Here is a 14,907-nt window from a genome sequence, read left to right on the forward strand (position 1 = left end):
GGGAGGGGGCTGGATGAATAGCCTGTAGATATTTTGTAGCTCCAGAAGTGGGACACCAAGGGACTTGAGGCAACACGTCATGTGAAGCTTGTAGGAGGCAGACCTCACGATGTCTGTGACGTGCTGTGTCCAGGAGAGCTTTTCGTCGATGGTGATGCCGAGTGACATGATTTGTGGTGGTCCAGGAGAGGAGGTTGTCAAGGGTGCGCTGGATGGCAAAGTGGTCAGGGTAGGAATTGTCAATGGTGGCAACGATGGTTGTGTCAAGGGTTTTCCCAATGGCGCTGAGAAAGGTGGTCTCTCATTGTGATGGGCACTTATATTGTTGCAGTAAGGTGCTAACTATGGAGGGAAGAGGAGTGGCAAGTTCCTTTGCAAACTTCTTGATGAGGAGCATGGGCAGGTCAAGGGAGGTGATGGTTCTCTTGATGCGGATGTTTTCCAGTTTCTGAAGCACCTGTGTGTGTTCATGTGTGTGTGTAGCACTGCTGATACACAGTATGGTGATTGTGTTTGTAGCTTGTAATATTAAGATGCTAAGTTAACACTACACATTTGGTATGCCAGGTCTATGTGTGGTTTATTGTAGACAATAAGGGTTCATGATAATGCCTGGAAAATGGCACTACTTAACGCTACATTGGGAAAATGGCACTACTTAACGCTACATTGGGAAAATAGCTGCAGAATAGAATCAACTGTAGTATTACTAAACCCATTGGATCTGCTTCACTGCCATCACGTGGCCCAAAATAAGGACCTTAGGTTTATGTCAGTGGTTACTCTGACGGGTGTGCTGCCTGTAGTTTAGGCACACACAAACACTCATGTGCTGTGACAATTCTCCATGCCTCCCCTATACAATGGTATTTTCTCATGAGCGTTTTTAGCTTTTTTGCCATTTTCCAATGTCTATATTTGTCATTTGATTTGCTTTGTCCAGATGGTACTAGACTGTTTTCTTTGCACAGACTCCATATCATCTCTCTAGGTAGTCCATAACTCAGTGCAGTAATCATTATAATAATTAACATTTTCTTATTTGTGTTTTTTTTTCGTAATATCCAATTTTCTCTAATACAACCTGTGTTGCCAGTCACAGCAGGCAGGATGTGGCATCCTCCCTAGAGCCAGCACTCTTCAAGTTGTGGCTCATGGAAATTTTCCCCGTGACGGCATGTTCCCGTGACCTGCCACTCAAGGCAATTTTTTTTATGACGTGGTGGTCACGTTACCCATATCATAAGGGATAAGAATACCAAAATAGATTGTGTCCATGAGGTTTGCCTTTTCCATTGCCATTAGAATTATTGCTCCCCCTGACGAAATCTCGAAATAAAATCTTATTAAGAGGTTGTCCTTGTATCTTGGGTGTGTATGTGATTGGATGAGCGGATGATACAAGTATATATGTAGAAATCTCTAATGCACTTCACCTTTGGCAGTGTGTTCGTGACACAGCATGTTCACTAGCTATGAGCGGCTAGAAAAACGTTCGGGCAAGAAGGGTGTCGACCGTCCCGAATACCTCAAGGAGCTTGTACACGAGTTCACCACTTCAGAGCATCTTGGTAACCGTTGGAAATTGGTTTTCTTTTTCTGTTGTTATCATCATCTCCCTTCTACTACTACTCCACCTCCTCTTCCTCTTCCTCTTCGTTGTCGTCGTCCTCCTCTTCCTCTTTCTTTCTCTCTCATACTATTCCTCCTCTTCTTCTTCATCCTCCTCCTCTTCCTCCTCCTCCTCCTCCTCCTCCTCCTCCTCCTCCTCCTCCTCCTCCTCCTCCTCCTCCTCCTCCTCCTCCTCCTCCTCCTCCTCCTCCTCCTCCTCCTCCTCCTCCTCCTCCTCCTCCTCCTCCTCCTCCTCCTCCTCACCCTCCTCCTCCTCACCCTCCTCCTCTTCCTCACCCTCCTCACCCCCCAATTCTAGCTTTTTATTGAGAAATGAAATACATGCTAAAGCTAAGAAGTGCATGTTCCTCTGTTCCTCCTCTCTCTATTTCTTTTATGTGTATTTTTTTTGTGTTGTATATTTATATATGTATATATATATATATATATATATATATATATATATATATATTTATACTATTAAGTAGCTATTCATATACATTCTTATACATGCCATGATATCAACTTTTTTCTCCAACTCTCAGCATCCAAAGAACAAGTCCTCGCCAATCTTGCGAACTTTGCCTATGACCCAATCAACTACCCTTGGCTAAGGAAGCTCAAGGTGATTGACATCTTTTTGGACCAGCTGACGGAAGGGACAGCCACTCTAAGGGGCTTTGCGGCTTCAGGATTGTGCAACTTAGCTCTTGGTAAGAATTGGAGTACATGTAGGCCGTGTGTGTGTGTGTGGGGGGGGGGGTGGGCGCCTGTGTGTGAGTGTGCATTTCTGCCTAGCATTTTTATAATTAGTTTGCTAAAAATGGTATCATGTGTTCTAATTTACCGTATTTGAAATAACTTCATGTGTAAATTAGTGTTTTTGTCCTTATAATTATTTGATTCATACACATATTTGAATGTTAGAGAATACATCTTTTATAGTTAATCATGTTGCAAAATAAAGGTAATTGTACTAGCTGGTTGAAATATTGTGCTGCAATAATGTTGCATAAGAAGGATGTCGCCCATCCTACTCTAACCTTTTAATATTTCTCCTCCTCCTCCTCTACCTTCTCTTCCTCCTCCTTCCTCTTCTTCCTCCTCCTTCCTCTTCTTCCTCCTCCTTCCTCTTCTTCCTCCTCCTTCCTCTTCTTCCTCCTCCTTCCTCTTCTTCCTCCTCCTTCCTCTTCTTCCTCCTCCTTCCTCTTCTTCCTCCTCCTTCCTCTTCTTCCTCCTCCTTCCTCTTCTTCCTCCTCCTTCCTCTTCTTCCTCCTCCTTCCTCTTCTTCCTCCTCCTTCCTCTTCTTCCTCCTCCTTCCTCTTCTTCCTCCTCCTTCCTCTTCTTCCTCCTCCTTCCTCTTCTTCCTCCTCCTTCCTCTTCTTCCTCCTCCTTCCTCTTCTTCCTCCTCCTTCCTCTTCTTCCTCCTCCTTCATCTTCCTCCTTCTTCCTCCTCCTTCCTGTCCTTCTCCTCCTTCATCTTCCTCCTTCTTCCTGTTCTTCCTCCTCCTTCCTGTTCTTCCTCCTCCTTCCTGTTCTTCCTCCTCCTTCCTCTTCTTCCTCCTCCTTCCTGTTCTTCCTCCTTCATTTTCTTCCTCCTCCTTCCTGTTCTTCCTCCTTCCTTTTCTTCCTCCTCCTTCATCTTCTTCCTCCTCCTTCCTCCTCTTCCTCCTCTTTCCTCTTCTTCCTCCTTCATCTTCTTCCTTCTTCCTATTCCTCTTCCTCCTCCTCCTCCTCCTTATTCCTCTTCCTCCTCCTTCCTATTCCTCTTCCTCCTCCTTCCTATTCCTCTTCCTCCTCCTTCCTATTCCTCTTCCTCCTCCTTCCTATTCCTCTTCCTCCTCCTTCCTATTCCTCTTCCTCCTCCTTCCTATTCCTCTTCCTCCTCCTTCCTATTCCTCTTCGTCCTCCTTCCTATTCCTCTTCCTCCTCCTTCCTATTCCTCTTCGTCCTCCTTCCTATTCCTCTTCCTCCTCCTTCCTATTCCTCTTCCTCCTCCTTCCTATTCCTCTTCCTCCTCCTTCCTATTCCTCTTCCTCCTCCTTCCTATTCCTCTTCCTCCTCCTTCCTATTCCTCTTCCTCCTCTTCTTCTTCCTCTTCCTTCCTCCTTCCTATTCCTATTCCTCTCCTTCCTATCCTATTCCTCTTCCTCCTCCTTACTATTCCTCTTCCTCCTCCTTACTATTCCTCTTCCTCCTTACTATTCCTCTTCCTCCTCCTTACTATTCCTCTCCTCCTCCTTACTATTCCTCTTCCTCCTCCTTACTATTCCTCTTCCTCATCTTCCTATTCCTCATACCTCCTCCTTCCTATTCCTCTTCCTCCTCCTTCAATTCCTCTTCCTCCTCCTTCCTATTCCTCTTCTCTCCTTCTATTCCTCTTCCTCCTCCTGTTATTCAATTCCTCTTCTCCTCTCCTTCCTATTCCTCTTCTCCTCCTTCCTATTCTCCTTCCTCCTCCTTCCTATTCTCCTTTCTCCTCCTTCCTATTCTCCTTTCTCCTCCTTCCTATTCTCCTTTCTCCTCCTTCCTATTCTCCTTTCTCCTCCTTCCTATTCTCCTTTCTCCTCCTTCCTATTCTCCATCTTCTCCTCCTTCCTTACCTCTTCCTCCTCCTTCCTATTCCTCTTCTCCTCCTTCCTATTCCTCTTCTCCACCTTCCTATTCCTCTTCCTCCTCCTTCCTATTCCTCTTCTCCTCTTCCTTCCTTCCTTCCTATCCTATTCCTCTTCCTCCTATCCTTATTCCTCTTCCTCCTCCTTCCTATTCCTCTTCCTCCTCCTTCCTATTCCTCTTCCTCTCCTCCTCCTTCCTATTCCTCGTTCCGTCCTCCTTCCTATTCCTCTTCTCTCCTCCTTCCTATTCCTCTTCCCTTCCTTCCTTCCTATTCCTCTTCTCCTCCTTCATATTCCTCTTCCTCCTCCTTTCCTATTCCTCTTCCCTCATTCCTATTCCTCTTCCTCCTCCTACCTATTCCTATTCCTCTTCCTTCCTATTCCTCTTCCTCCTCCTTACTATTCCTCTTCCTCCTTACTATTCCTCTTCCTCCTCCTTACTATTCCTCTTCCTCCTCCTTACTATTCCTCTTCCTCCTCCTTACTATTCCTCTTCCTCCTCCTTCCTATTCCTCTTCCTCCTCCTTCTTATTCCTCTTCCTCCTCCTTCCTATTCCTATTCCTCTTCCTTCCTATTCCTATTCCTCTTCCTCCTCCTTACTATTCCTCTTCCTCCTCCTTACTATTCCTCTTCCTCCTTACTATTCCTCTTCCTCCTCCTTACTATTCCTCTTCCTCCTCCTTACTATTCCTCTTCCTCCTCCTTACTGTTCCTCTTCCTCCTCCTTACTATTCCTCTTCCTCCTCCTTACTATTCCTCTTCCTCCTCCTTACTGTTCCTCTTCCTCCTCCTTACTATTCCTCTTCCTCCTCCTTACTATTCCTCTTCCTCCTCCTTACTATTTCTCTTCCTCCTCCTTACTGTTCCTCTTCCTCCTCCTTACTATTCCTCTTCCTCCTCCTTACTATTCCTCTTCCTCCTCCTTACTATTCCTCTTCCTCCTCCTTACTGTTCCTCTTCCTCCTCCTTACTATTCCTCTTCCTCCTCCTTACTATTCCTCTTCCTCCTCCTTACTATTCCTCTTCCTCCTCCTTACTATTCCTCTTCCTCCTCCTTCCTATTCCTCTTCCTCCTCCTTCTTATTCCTCTTCCTCCTCCTTCCTATTCCTATTCCTCTTCCTTCCTATTCCTATTCCTCTTCCTCCTCCTTACTATTCCTCTTCCTCCTCCTTACTATTCCTCTTCCTCCTTACTATTCCTCTTCCTCCTCCTTACTATTCCTCTTCCTCCTCCTTACTATTCCTCTTCCTCCTCCTTACTATTCCTCTTCCTCCTCCTTACTATTCCTCTTCCTCCTCCTTACTATTCCTCTTCCTCCTCCTTACTGTTCCTCTTCCTCCTCCTTACTATTCCTCTTCCTCCTCCTTACTATTCCTCTTCCTCCTCCTTACTATTCCTCTTCCTCCTCCTTACTATTCCTCTTCCTCCTCCTTACTATTCCTCTTCCTCCTCCTTACTATTCCTCCTCCTCCTTACTATTCCTCCTCCTCCTCCTCCTCCTCCTCCTCCTCCTCCTCCTCCTCCTCCTCCTCCTCCTCCTCTTCTTTCCCCCCCTATGTTTTTTCCTCCTCCTTCTCCTCCTCACATACAGTTTTTTCCTTTTTTTTATACTTGATAATTTGTGTCACAGATCAGGAAAACAAGGCCTACATTCTCCGGCACGGAGGGGTTGCTCTGTTGGCTGGTTGTCTGTCGTCACAGCACGAGCCAGTTGTCCTCTCGGCCATTACAACACTTATGTTCCTTGTCACACCAGAATCTAAGAGAGGTCAGTGAAGAGAGTATAGAGAAAAAATGTGAAATAATTTGTTTTTATTTGTTTATTTATTTATTATTAATTTTTTTTTTTTTAGGCATTGCTTGTACAACCTTGTCATCTTAAGGGGAAAAAAGTGATAGGTCAAAAGACTGAATATTGTTAGTAGATATCTGATGATAGTTTTGATTGCAGCTATTAAGATTGAAGCAAAACATTTTTGTGCATATGACATAATACACAATAGTAAATTATTCAGCCATTTCATTTAATGTTTCCTATGTTTACAGATATCACCTCTGATAAAGTAATTGAGCAGATACTTAGGAGGGCTGAGAGTGACAACCCCAGGATCAGAAACTTGGCAAAGGTTTTTCTTGAGGATTATTGCACTCCGGAGCAAGTGCAGAGTGTGAAGGCATTGCAGGTCACACAGCACAACTAAGACTTACACATATCACATCACTTGAATGTAACTATTGAAGAGGGAAAGTGTAAAAGTAATTCCATTTAACTTCATGCAAAATCATCTGCAAGTTCGATGCCTTTGCTTTTTGGTGTTCCACGTAGTATAGTGTACTGTTCATTTGGAAATGTAATCAAGAGCTTCAGAAGATGCTTGGCACTGAAAGTGGGTGATAATGCAACACTGACAAAGAAGATAACGAAGGAGGACGTGACGCAGTTTGGGAACCTCACGGGTGACACCAACCCCATCCATGTGGATGACCTGTATGTGAGAGAAAACACCAAGTTCGAGCGTTGTGTGGTTCATGGTGCCTTTCTCAACAGTCTGGTCTCTTCAGTCATAGGCACACAACTACCAGGCCCAGGAACGGTTGTAGTCAAGCAAGAGCTGAACTTTCCATCCCCTTGCTACGTGGGGGAGGAGGTCGAGGTGTCTGTGAAGGTGAAGGACGTCAGGAAAATCATCACTGTTGAGTTTTTGTGCCGTTCCAACTCTGGCAACGTTGTATTGTGGGGAATAGCAAAACTTGTGCATCAGCCACTTTCAAACAAGTGAAGGGCCTGTTGAAAGGTTATTCATGATGTGAGCTTAAGAATGTAGAAAAAGAAAGAGAGAGTAAAAGATCAACAAAAGGGATACAAGCAAGTGACACATTAAAAAAACAGAACTAAAGAACAATCCTAGAGCATTATGAGTGGGGGAAAGGAACTGGTGCTAGACACCCTGAGAAGGGCAACAAGTCAGGACGCTGCAACCCTCAAACCAGCTGAACAGCAGCTGCAGGAATGGGAGACGGAGCCCGGGTTTTATTCAACTTTAGTTGAGGTGAGTGTTTTTGTCTTCTTAATTAGCCATATTGACACTTAAACTGATTCAGCTGAGGATTCCAAGGGAGGACCATTAACTTCGGTTTACTTGGTTTATGGTAAATGTAGAAACAAAAAAGTTATAGACATTATTTTTTAAGAAGACCTATCAGGACTGAAAAAAAATCAAGATAGAAATTGGCTATTATTTTTCTTATATAAGCCTGGCCAAAAGTATGGCATTCCACACCAGCGATAATGCGATTAGATGGAAACCCAGTGGATCTTTAATTAATTTAGATCATTGCATATGTGGATGACAAAGAGTAGTTTTGTCCATATTTGAGGAAGACAGTAAAATGTAGGAAATTCAATGTAGGAAATTCAATGATCAGTAATTATAATAGGAGGGACAAGTGTAGATGACAGCATGGTATTTGTGATGGTGACAGGTTAGTGTATTTTATATAGAACACATTGATGGGAATGTATACTTGTTTGAAAATGTCTAACACCATGATATATAAGACCTGATAAGAATTAACAATAAGTATGATAGATACAGAAATGGTATTATTAATGCAAAAAGTAGAGAGATGTATAGACTGTGGATCAGACCATAGACCAGTTAGGCAAAAAAGGAAAATAAAGATTTAAAGAATTGCAAAGCCAAAAGGGATTAGAAATTACATGAAGTGCAATTTCAGGAAGATAATTCAATATATTTCATGAAATTTATTACATAAGTTTCAATGGAAGTAGTTCACTATTGCCAAAATAATGAAAACATTTAAAACAAAGAATGCTACAACAGCTGTCAGTAAATGTGTTGATTAACTGAAGACAACAAGCTGTACAGGATTTCCTGTGAAAATATATCTCACCGTTTAATATCACAAGTGGGTGTTTATATATCTTTTTATCTGCCAGATTAGATTTCACTGTATTTCTTTTTTTGGCATCACCGTTAGGCCAGAAACTGGAATTGATATTTTCTGCTTCTGGGTTACTCATTCATTATCTATTGTAGATAAGCCTATTATGTTCATTATTAAATTCATCTGAATCTTCTTCTGTAAAGAGACATTTGATTTAATTTTTGAAAAATGAGAGAAATTGGTTCAATTAAAAAAAAGAGAAAACAAAAAATAAAAAGAAGCCTAAGCTTTTTTCAAAAGGTTGATAGTGTGTGTGGGGGGAGGGGGGGGAGAAAAAGAAAAAGCCAGCATTTCCTTTCTTGCCGTCGGGGAGATTTGGATTTCTGAACATTTTTGTCTCAGATTTTTTTCACCTTTTTTAGTTATACATAAAAGTATGATTTAAGATTGGGATAGCTAATAAGACTGTTCTAAATAATTTGCTCTCTTAGTGTAAATTTGTATGATGTACAGTATATTCAATATCATTAACCTATTAGTATAAAGGACAGTTATTCTTGTACAGTACATTCAGTGTTATTAATCTATTAGTGTAAATGATAGTCATTCTTGCCATGATGAAATGACAGATGGCAATTATCCATGCTATATGCAGTTGAGCCTGCTGTTTGTGTATTAAACCATTTCTGTATTCATTTGTTTAGTCTTGCCTGTAATCAAGTGGTACACCCTTGTTGCAAAATCTCATTTTTGCCTCTTTTTTTTATTTTCCCCTAAAAAGAAATTTGTATGATGCAGTTGGATGGTAATGCTATCGCATTAGTAGAGAAAGGACTTGGATCTTTAAAGATTTTTTTTCTCATTGCAGATCTTCTCGGAACACAACTTAGAAGTGAATGTCCGATGGCTAGCTGTGTTGTACTTCAAGAATGGCGTCGACAGGTATTGGAGGAAAACTGCTCCCAAAGCAATTACTGAAGAAGAAAAGGTAGGAATGCATTCTACTACAATAGAATAATAATTTATGGTTCAGTCTTTGTTCTCTGTCTACGTGTAAATATATTTTAACTGAATGTTTACTTATAAAACTGTTTGTATTTTACATTTATTATATACTTTCAAATTGTATTCCAGGCTCGCATAAGATGTGGGCTTTTACACAACCTCCGCGAACCTGTGCCGCAAGTTGCCACGCAGCTGGCAGTACTCATAGCCAAGATTGCTAGGGTGGACTGTCCAAGAGAGTGGCCAGACCTGCTTCCTGCACTCTTTGAAGCAGTTAAAAGTTCTGACCAGTTGGTGCAGCACAGAACGCTTCTCACCCTGCATCATGTTATTAAGCAACTCGCATCCAAAAGGCTAGCAGCTGATAGAAGGACGTTTCAGGTGAGTGGGGACCTTGTGTGAATTTTAATTGATATATGTATTGTTTGTACTTAGTTTGTTTCCATTTGCATGTGAAAAATTCTAATGTCAATTGTTGCACTTTACAGGAGCTGACAAGCCAGATGTTTACATTCCTGCTAGAGTTATGGAGATCAGAGACAGAGGCTTTCCTTGTGGCTTCTGGGCAGAACAATGAGGTTATGGTCCCCTGCTTGGAGCGCTCACACCTAGCTCTGAAAATTCTTCGAAAATTACTTATCCACGGGTTTAAGAAGCCTCATGAGAATCAGGACGCAACCATGTTTGTGGAGGCAGTATTTGATCGTATCAAAGTGATGCTTGACTTTAGGAAACAGCATGAAAATAATGAACATATAAAGACTATTGGGGGGAAGTATGTCGTTCTCCTAACCAAAGTTTTGTTGGATATGCTAGAAAATTATCCATTTTCCTATCTCCAGTTCATAAAGCCCAGTTTAGACCTGACAACGTATTATGTGTTCACACCAGCCGGGGAGGGACTGATCTTTGAGCGATTTACAGTCCAGTGCCTGAACCTGATCAAGACCATCCTGCTGTGCCCAGAATACAAGCCATGCAAGGTCATTGAAGACACCAAGGACCCACAGACACTGGAGGCATTCAGGATCAAATCTGAGTTCTTCACCAACACTGTGTTGGCAGAGATGTGCCACAAGCTTATCTCTCACTACTTCCTTCTGACGCAGGATGACTTGGAGGCCTGGGACTCCGACCCTGAGGGTTTCTGTATGGAGGTGGAGGGAGGGGAGTCCTGGAAGTATAGCCTGAGGCCCTGCACAGAGACCTTGTTTGTATCCTTGTTCCATGAGTATAGAAGCGCACTTACGGCCGTGCTGATGGACATGGTCCGGTCTTCCCACAAGCCTGTTGAGCCGAGCGACTACCATGGGATCCTCCAGAAGGATGCTGTGTATAATGCAGTGGGCCTGGCGGCTTTTGAGCTGTTTGATGACATCGACTTCGACCAGTGGTTCACCTCTTCCCTCATCAACGAACTCAAGGTCAAGGACTCCAACTACCGCATCATCCGGCGCCGTGTCATCTGGCTCATTGGCCAGTGGACCAGTGTCAAGTTCTCGCCTGAGCACCGGCCCACTTTGTATGAGGCCTGCATCCACCTCCTGTCATCTGAGGAAGACTTTGTGGTCCGCCTCAGTGCAGCCATGACTCTGAAGCATTCAGTAGATGACTTTGAGTTTGACCCTGAAAAGTTCATGCCATACCTCCCAACCATTTTTGGGCTCTTGTTCAACCTTCTCAAAGAGGCACATGAATGTGATACCAAAATGCAGGTCAGAATATAGATACTGATATAAGTATTGATATAATATTGATGTCATACCTGATATATGTTAAATTCCTTTGTAGGTAATGTTTGATTTTTTATTTTCCTTAATTTTCTTTAACAGTGTCATGAAATTAAGTATTTTATTAATCCATAATTCTACCTATTTCAGGTCCTTCATGTAATGTCCTTCATGATTGAGGTTGTTGGTGTTGGCATCCAGCCACACGCAGCCCCCTTAGCCCAGTACCTCCCAGGGCTTTGGGATGAATCTGCTGACCACAACATGCTTCGATGTGCCATTCTCACCACGCTTGTACATATGGTTACTGGATTAATGGTTGGTGTTTTCTTCTTGTTTACCTTGTATTTACTCTTAGTATTTGTGGGTCAGATAGGGTTTGTTTTCAGGGAGTTAGGAAGATACATGGTTGATATTTGTTAAGTGTCGCCATTTTTCACAACATTAATTCTGTCTTTGGTTGTTTGATTGTAAGTCAGTTCCCAGATATCGTACAGTTTGGCCCAAAGTAGCATCCTATTCATATTGTAAATTTTATGAGCTGTTTTTCTTTTCAGCGTGAAAGTGAAGGCCTGCATGAATTCCTGATCAACATCATTCGCATATCAACTGATGTCCGGGAAGACTGCCACGTGTACTTGCTTGAGGATGGTCTATTGCTGTGGCTGACCACCCTTGAGAACACAGCCACACCTCATGACGCCCTTCTTCAGTTGTTCGACAACATGCTACCTCTTATGGAGATTTCGTCTGAGAACTTGAGACTTTGCTTGCAGATCACTACAGCTTACACACTACTCTGCCCTCAGCAGTTCCTCTCAAAGTAAGTTTGTTTGTCTGTATATTAATATTCTGTGGATTTTATATCTGTACATTTGCATATTAGATGAAAGAAGTCTGTGTACTAGTGATTAGATACAAAATGTGCATAACATTACTCTTGCCATGGCATAATGGCAAAATAAAGATGATTTTTGTTTCAAGATTTATAATGCATGTCATTGATGAGATGAAGTGAAAGTGGTTTACTTAAATGGAATGTTCCTGTTGCTAGGTATGGCTCCCGCCTAATTGAAAGCTTCAGTTCAATGTTGACGGACATGAAGAGCGAAGGCACTGTCCTAGTCCTGCGATCAGTGGAGATGATAATGCGCGTCCTGCCGGTGGAAGGGGCCAACCTGGTCCAGCCTTTGATCCCAGGGTTTGTGAAAGTGGTTGCAGATGGGGATCAGTACCCAATGGTGATGGGGATGTATCTGTCTGTCATAGCTAGGCTGGTCCTTTATGCAGAACCCATCTTCACGTGGGCCATAAATCAGGTGAGTACTTTTTTTTGTGTTTTCTTGGCATGGGATGTATTAAAGTACAATTATTTATATACTTGATGAGTATTTTTGCCCACGTTCTCATATATATTTTGAAAAAACCAACAGGTTGCTGGCGACCAATCTAAGACTCCTGAGGAAGTGTTGGAACGTGTAGTGAGTATATGGTCAGACAAGCTGGCCCTGACATCTCCCGAAGAGCGGCGCAAGCTCTGTGCCTTGGGCCTGGCCTACCTTTGTGGCACTGGCTGGCCCCCAGTTCTCAAGGTGTGGCCCCACGCTGTGACAGCCGTGTCTGAGGTGGTGTTCGATGTTACCGTGGAGGACTCCACGCAGGACAAGCTGGTCAGTGTGATGGCAGTTAGAGATTGTTATTGTCATTATCCTTCTTATGTACTCTTACTTTCATTATTCTATTTGTTGTTATTTTATTAATATTAATTTAATGTTATTTCCTCTTTTTTTCCTTCTTTCTCATATTTCTGTTTTCATTAGAACTACTTGTAGTAGAGCCTTAGTAATTTTTACATCTTCCCTTAATTTTCCTTTCCATTTCCCTTCGTTACTCCCACTTTATTCTCTCTGTCTCCCATTGCCTGTATATCAAATCCTTTCACTCCTGAAATCCTTCTGTTTTTGCTGTCCTTCTATTTGATAGCTATTGTCACTTTTGCCTGATTTACATATTCTGTCTCCCATCTCCCTCCTCCTCCCTTCCTGCCTAACCCTTTGTCCCTCTCCTTCTTCCTTCCTTCCTTCCTCTCCCTCTTCCTCCCTTCCTTCCTCTCCCTCTTCCTCCCTTCCTTCCTCTCCCTCTTCCTCCCTTCCTTCCTCTCCCTCTGCCTCCCTTCCTTCCTCTCCCTCTTCCTCCCTTCCTTCCTATCCCTCTTCCTTCCTTCCTTCCTATCCCTCTTCCTTCCTTCCTTCCTCTCCCTCTTCCTCCTTCCTTCCTCTCCCTCTTCCTCCTTCCTTCCTCTCCCTCTTCCTTCCTTCCTTCCTCTCCCTCTTCCTTCTTTCCTTCCTCTCCCTCTTCCTCCCTTCCTTCCTCTCCCTCTTCCTCCCTTCCTTCCTCTCCCTCTGCCTCCCTTCCTTCCTCTCCTTCTTCCTTTCTTCCTTCCTCTCCCTCTTCCTTCCTTCCTTCCTCTCCCTCTTCCTTCTTTCCTTCCTCTCCCTCTTCCTTCCTTCCTTCCTCTCCCTCTTCCTTCCTTCCTTCCTCTCCCTCTTCCTTCCTTCCTCTCCCTCTTCCTCGCTTCCTTCCTCTCCCTCTTCCTCCCTTCCTTCCTCTCCCTCTTCCTCCCTTCCTTCCTCTCCCTCTTCCTCCCTTCCTTTCTCTCCCTCTTCCTCCCTTCCTTCCTCTCCCTCTTCCTCCCTTCCTTCCTCTCCCCTTTCCCTCTCCCTCTCCCTTTTTATTGAAAAACTTCCTTTATTTCAGGTTGTAATAGGGGGTCGGTTAGGGTCACCGGAGCCATTTGAGCTGGAGACAGAGCACGTGGTGCGGCGGCAGGCCATCGCACAAGAAGACCCAGTTCACACCATCTCACTGCGGGTGTTCCTCGGGCAGCAGATGAAGCGACTGCAGCAGAGCACCGATGTGACCACCATCATGACGCTGGCACAAGACCTTGATGACAACTGCCGCAAACTCTTGGAGGAAGTGACAGTGGAGTGAGGAGTGAGTGGAGAGAGGGAATTGGGAAGCGAGAAGGCTTAGTTTTTAGGCAGCAGGGAGGGGGGGCCTCACTGCTTGGTCACCCCAAAGCTGTCTTTTGTGTTTGGCTGTCTGTCTATTTTCTCTTTCTTATTCTCAGTTTTATGTTTCTCTTTCCTTCTCTTTTTTACCTTCTCTGTCTCTCACCTTCTCTTCCTTTACTTTAATCTCCTCTATTCCTCCTTCCATCCTTCCCATTCCTTTCTTCCTTCTCTTTTCTTTTCTCTCCCTCCTCTCTTTCCTTTTTCCTTGTTTTCTCCCTCTCCATTCCTCTCTCACTTCCCCCTCACCATTTCTTTCTCCTTGAAGAACCTTTTGCCAAACTTAGAAGTCTAAGAAAGTAATTGATATGATTATTGAGCACACAAATATTATAGTGTGTTGCTTTAATTATTATGCAAATTCAAGGGCACTTTTGACTAGATCTATATGGGTCAGTGAAGGTGCAGTGGTGGTGGTCCTTTTAAGCAGGTCACTCTGGTTGTGAATCATCACTGACTGCTGGAGAGGGGAAACAAATAAAGAAAGATGTATAGATGAGGAAGGAATTGAAGAAGAAAACATTAAAAATGTTAGTCAATGAGGACATATCTGTACCTAGAAAATGAAAGTGTTATATATTATTATAAGCAGCTGTTATATTTTGTACAAAAAGGGTAAGGATAGTGTTGCAGGAGGGAAAATGATGTTAATCCTTAGGAGGTATGGTTATTTATACACACATATGCATATATATATATATATATATATATGATGTGTAAGTGTGTGTATGTCTAGGTGTCTTGGCGCGCACACACTTAAACTGATAGACAGATAGGTACTGACACTGACAGAGACTTGCATATACATACACAGACACACAAATACACACAGAAGCACATATGCGTATTATGTTGGTATGTATATCAGGACTTTAATAAAAAAAGAAAACTTTTGACCTTTGTTTGTACATTTATGAAACCAATAATGATGTCCCAGTACATTTATAAATATAATGTAAAA

At 43.0% G+C, this 14,907-nt stretch overlaps 3 protein-coding genes across 3 annotated transcripts in view; all 3 read left to right on the plus strand.

Moving 5' to 3' along the window:
* Positions 1-7,069, plus strand: part of LOC125028532 (armadillo repeat-containing protein 7-like) — a 9,666-nt gene extending 2,597 nt beyond the window's left edge. Inside the window, exons 2-5 of the mRNA XM_047617900.1 lie at positions 1,446-1,571; positions 2,157-2,324; positions 5,859-5,996; positions 6,275-7,069. Coding sequence (XP_047473856.1) covers positions 1,463-1,571; positions 2,157-2,324; positions 5,859-5,996; positions 6,275-6,429 — 570 coding nt within the window. The 5' untranslated portion in view covers positions 1,446-1,462 and the 3' untranslated portion in view covers positions 6,430-7,069. The remainder of the gene's footprint in view (positions 1-1,445; positions 1,572-2,156; positions 2,325-5,858; positions 5,997-6,274) is intronic.
* On the plus strand, positions 6,526-7,008 carry LOC125028775 (hydroxyacyl-thioester dehydratase type 2, mitochondrial-like). The gene has a single exon (XM_047618258.1). The coding sequence runs from the start codon at positions 6,526-6,528 to the stop codon at positions 7,006-7,008; it is 483 nt and encodes a 160-aa protein (XP_047474214.1).
* Positions 7,070-7,138: 69 nt separating the features above from the next.
* LOC125028531 (importin-11-like) lies at positions 7,139-14,091 on the plus strand. The gene is made up of 9 exons (XM_047617899.1): positions 7,139-7,278; positions 9,006-9,125; positions 9,272-9,523; positions 9,631-10,857; positions 11,023-11,190; positions 11,430-11,695; positions 11,927-12,191; positions 12,306-12,542; positions 13,630-14,091. The coding sequence occupies exons 1-9, from the start codon at positions 7,144-7,146 to the stop codon at positions 13,864-13,866; spliced, it is 2,907 nt and encodes a 968-aa protein (XP_047473855.1). The 5' UTR covers positions 7,139-7,143; the 3' UTR covers positions 13,867-14,091.
* The last annotated feature ends 816 nt before the right edge of the window (positions 14,092-14,907 follow it).

The sequence above is a fragment of the Penaeus chinensis genome, chromosome 9 (assembly GCF_019202785.1).
Source record: "Penaeus chinensis breed Huanghai No. 1 chromosome 9, ASM1920278v2, whole genome shotgun sequence".
NCBI classification, from domain to species: Eukaryota; Metazoa; Arthropoda; class Malacostraca; order Decapoda; family Penaeidae; genus Penaeus; species Penaeus chinensis.

Excerpts from the sequence above, each read along its gene's own strand:
- LOC125028775 (XM_047618258.1), top strand. The coding sequence starts at position 6,526 with ATGCCTTTGCTTTTTGGTGTTCCACGTAGTATAGTGTACTGTTCATTT.
- LOC125028531 (XM_047617899.1), top strand. The coding sequence starts at position 7,144 with ATGAGTGGGGGAAAGGAACTGGTGCTAGACACCCTGAGAAGGGCAACA. Across the intron at positions 7,279-9,005 it reads TTTATTCAACTTTAGTTGAG|ATCTTCTCGGAACACAACTT; the intron begins GTGAGTGTTTTT and ends TTCTCATTGCAG. Across the intron at positions 11,191-11,429 it reads ATATGGTTACTGGATTAATG|CGTGAAAGTGAAGGCCTGCA; the intron begins GTTGGTGTTTTC and ends TTTTCTTTTCAG.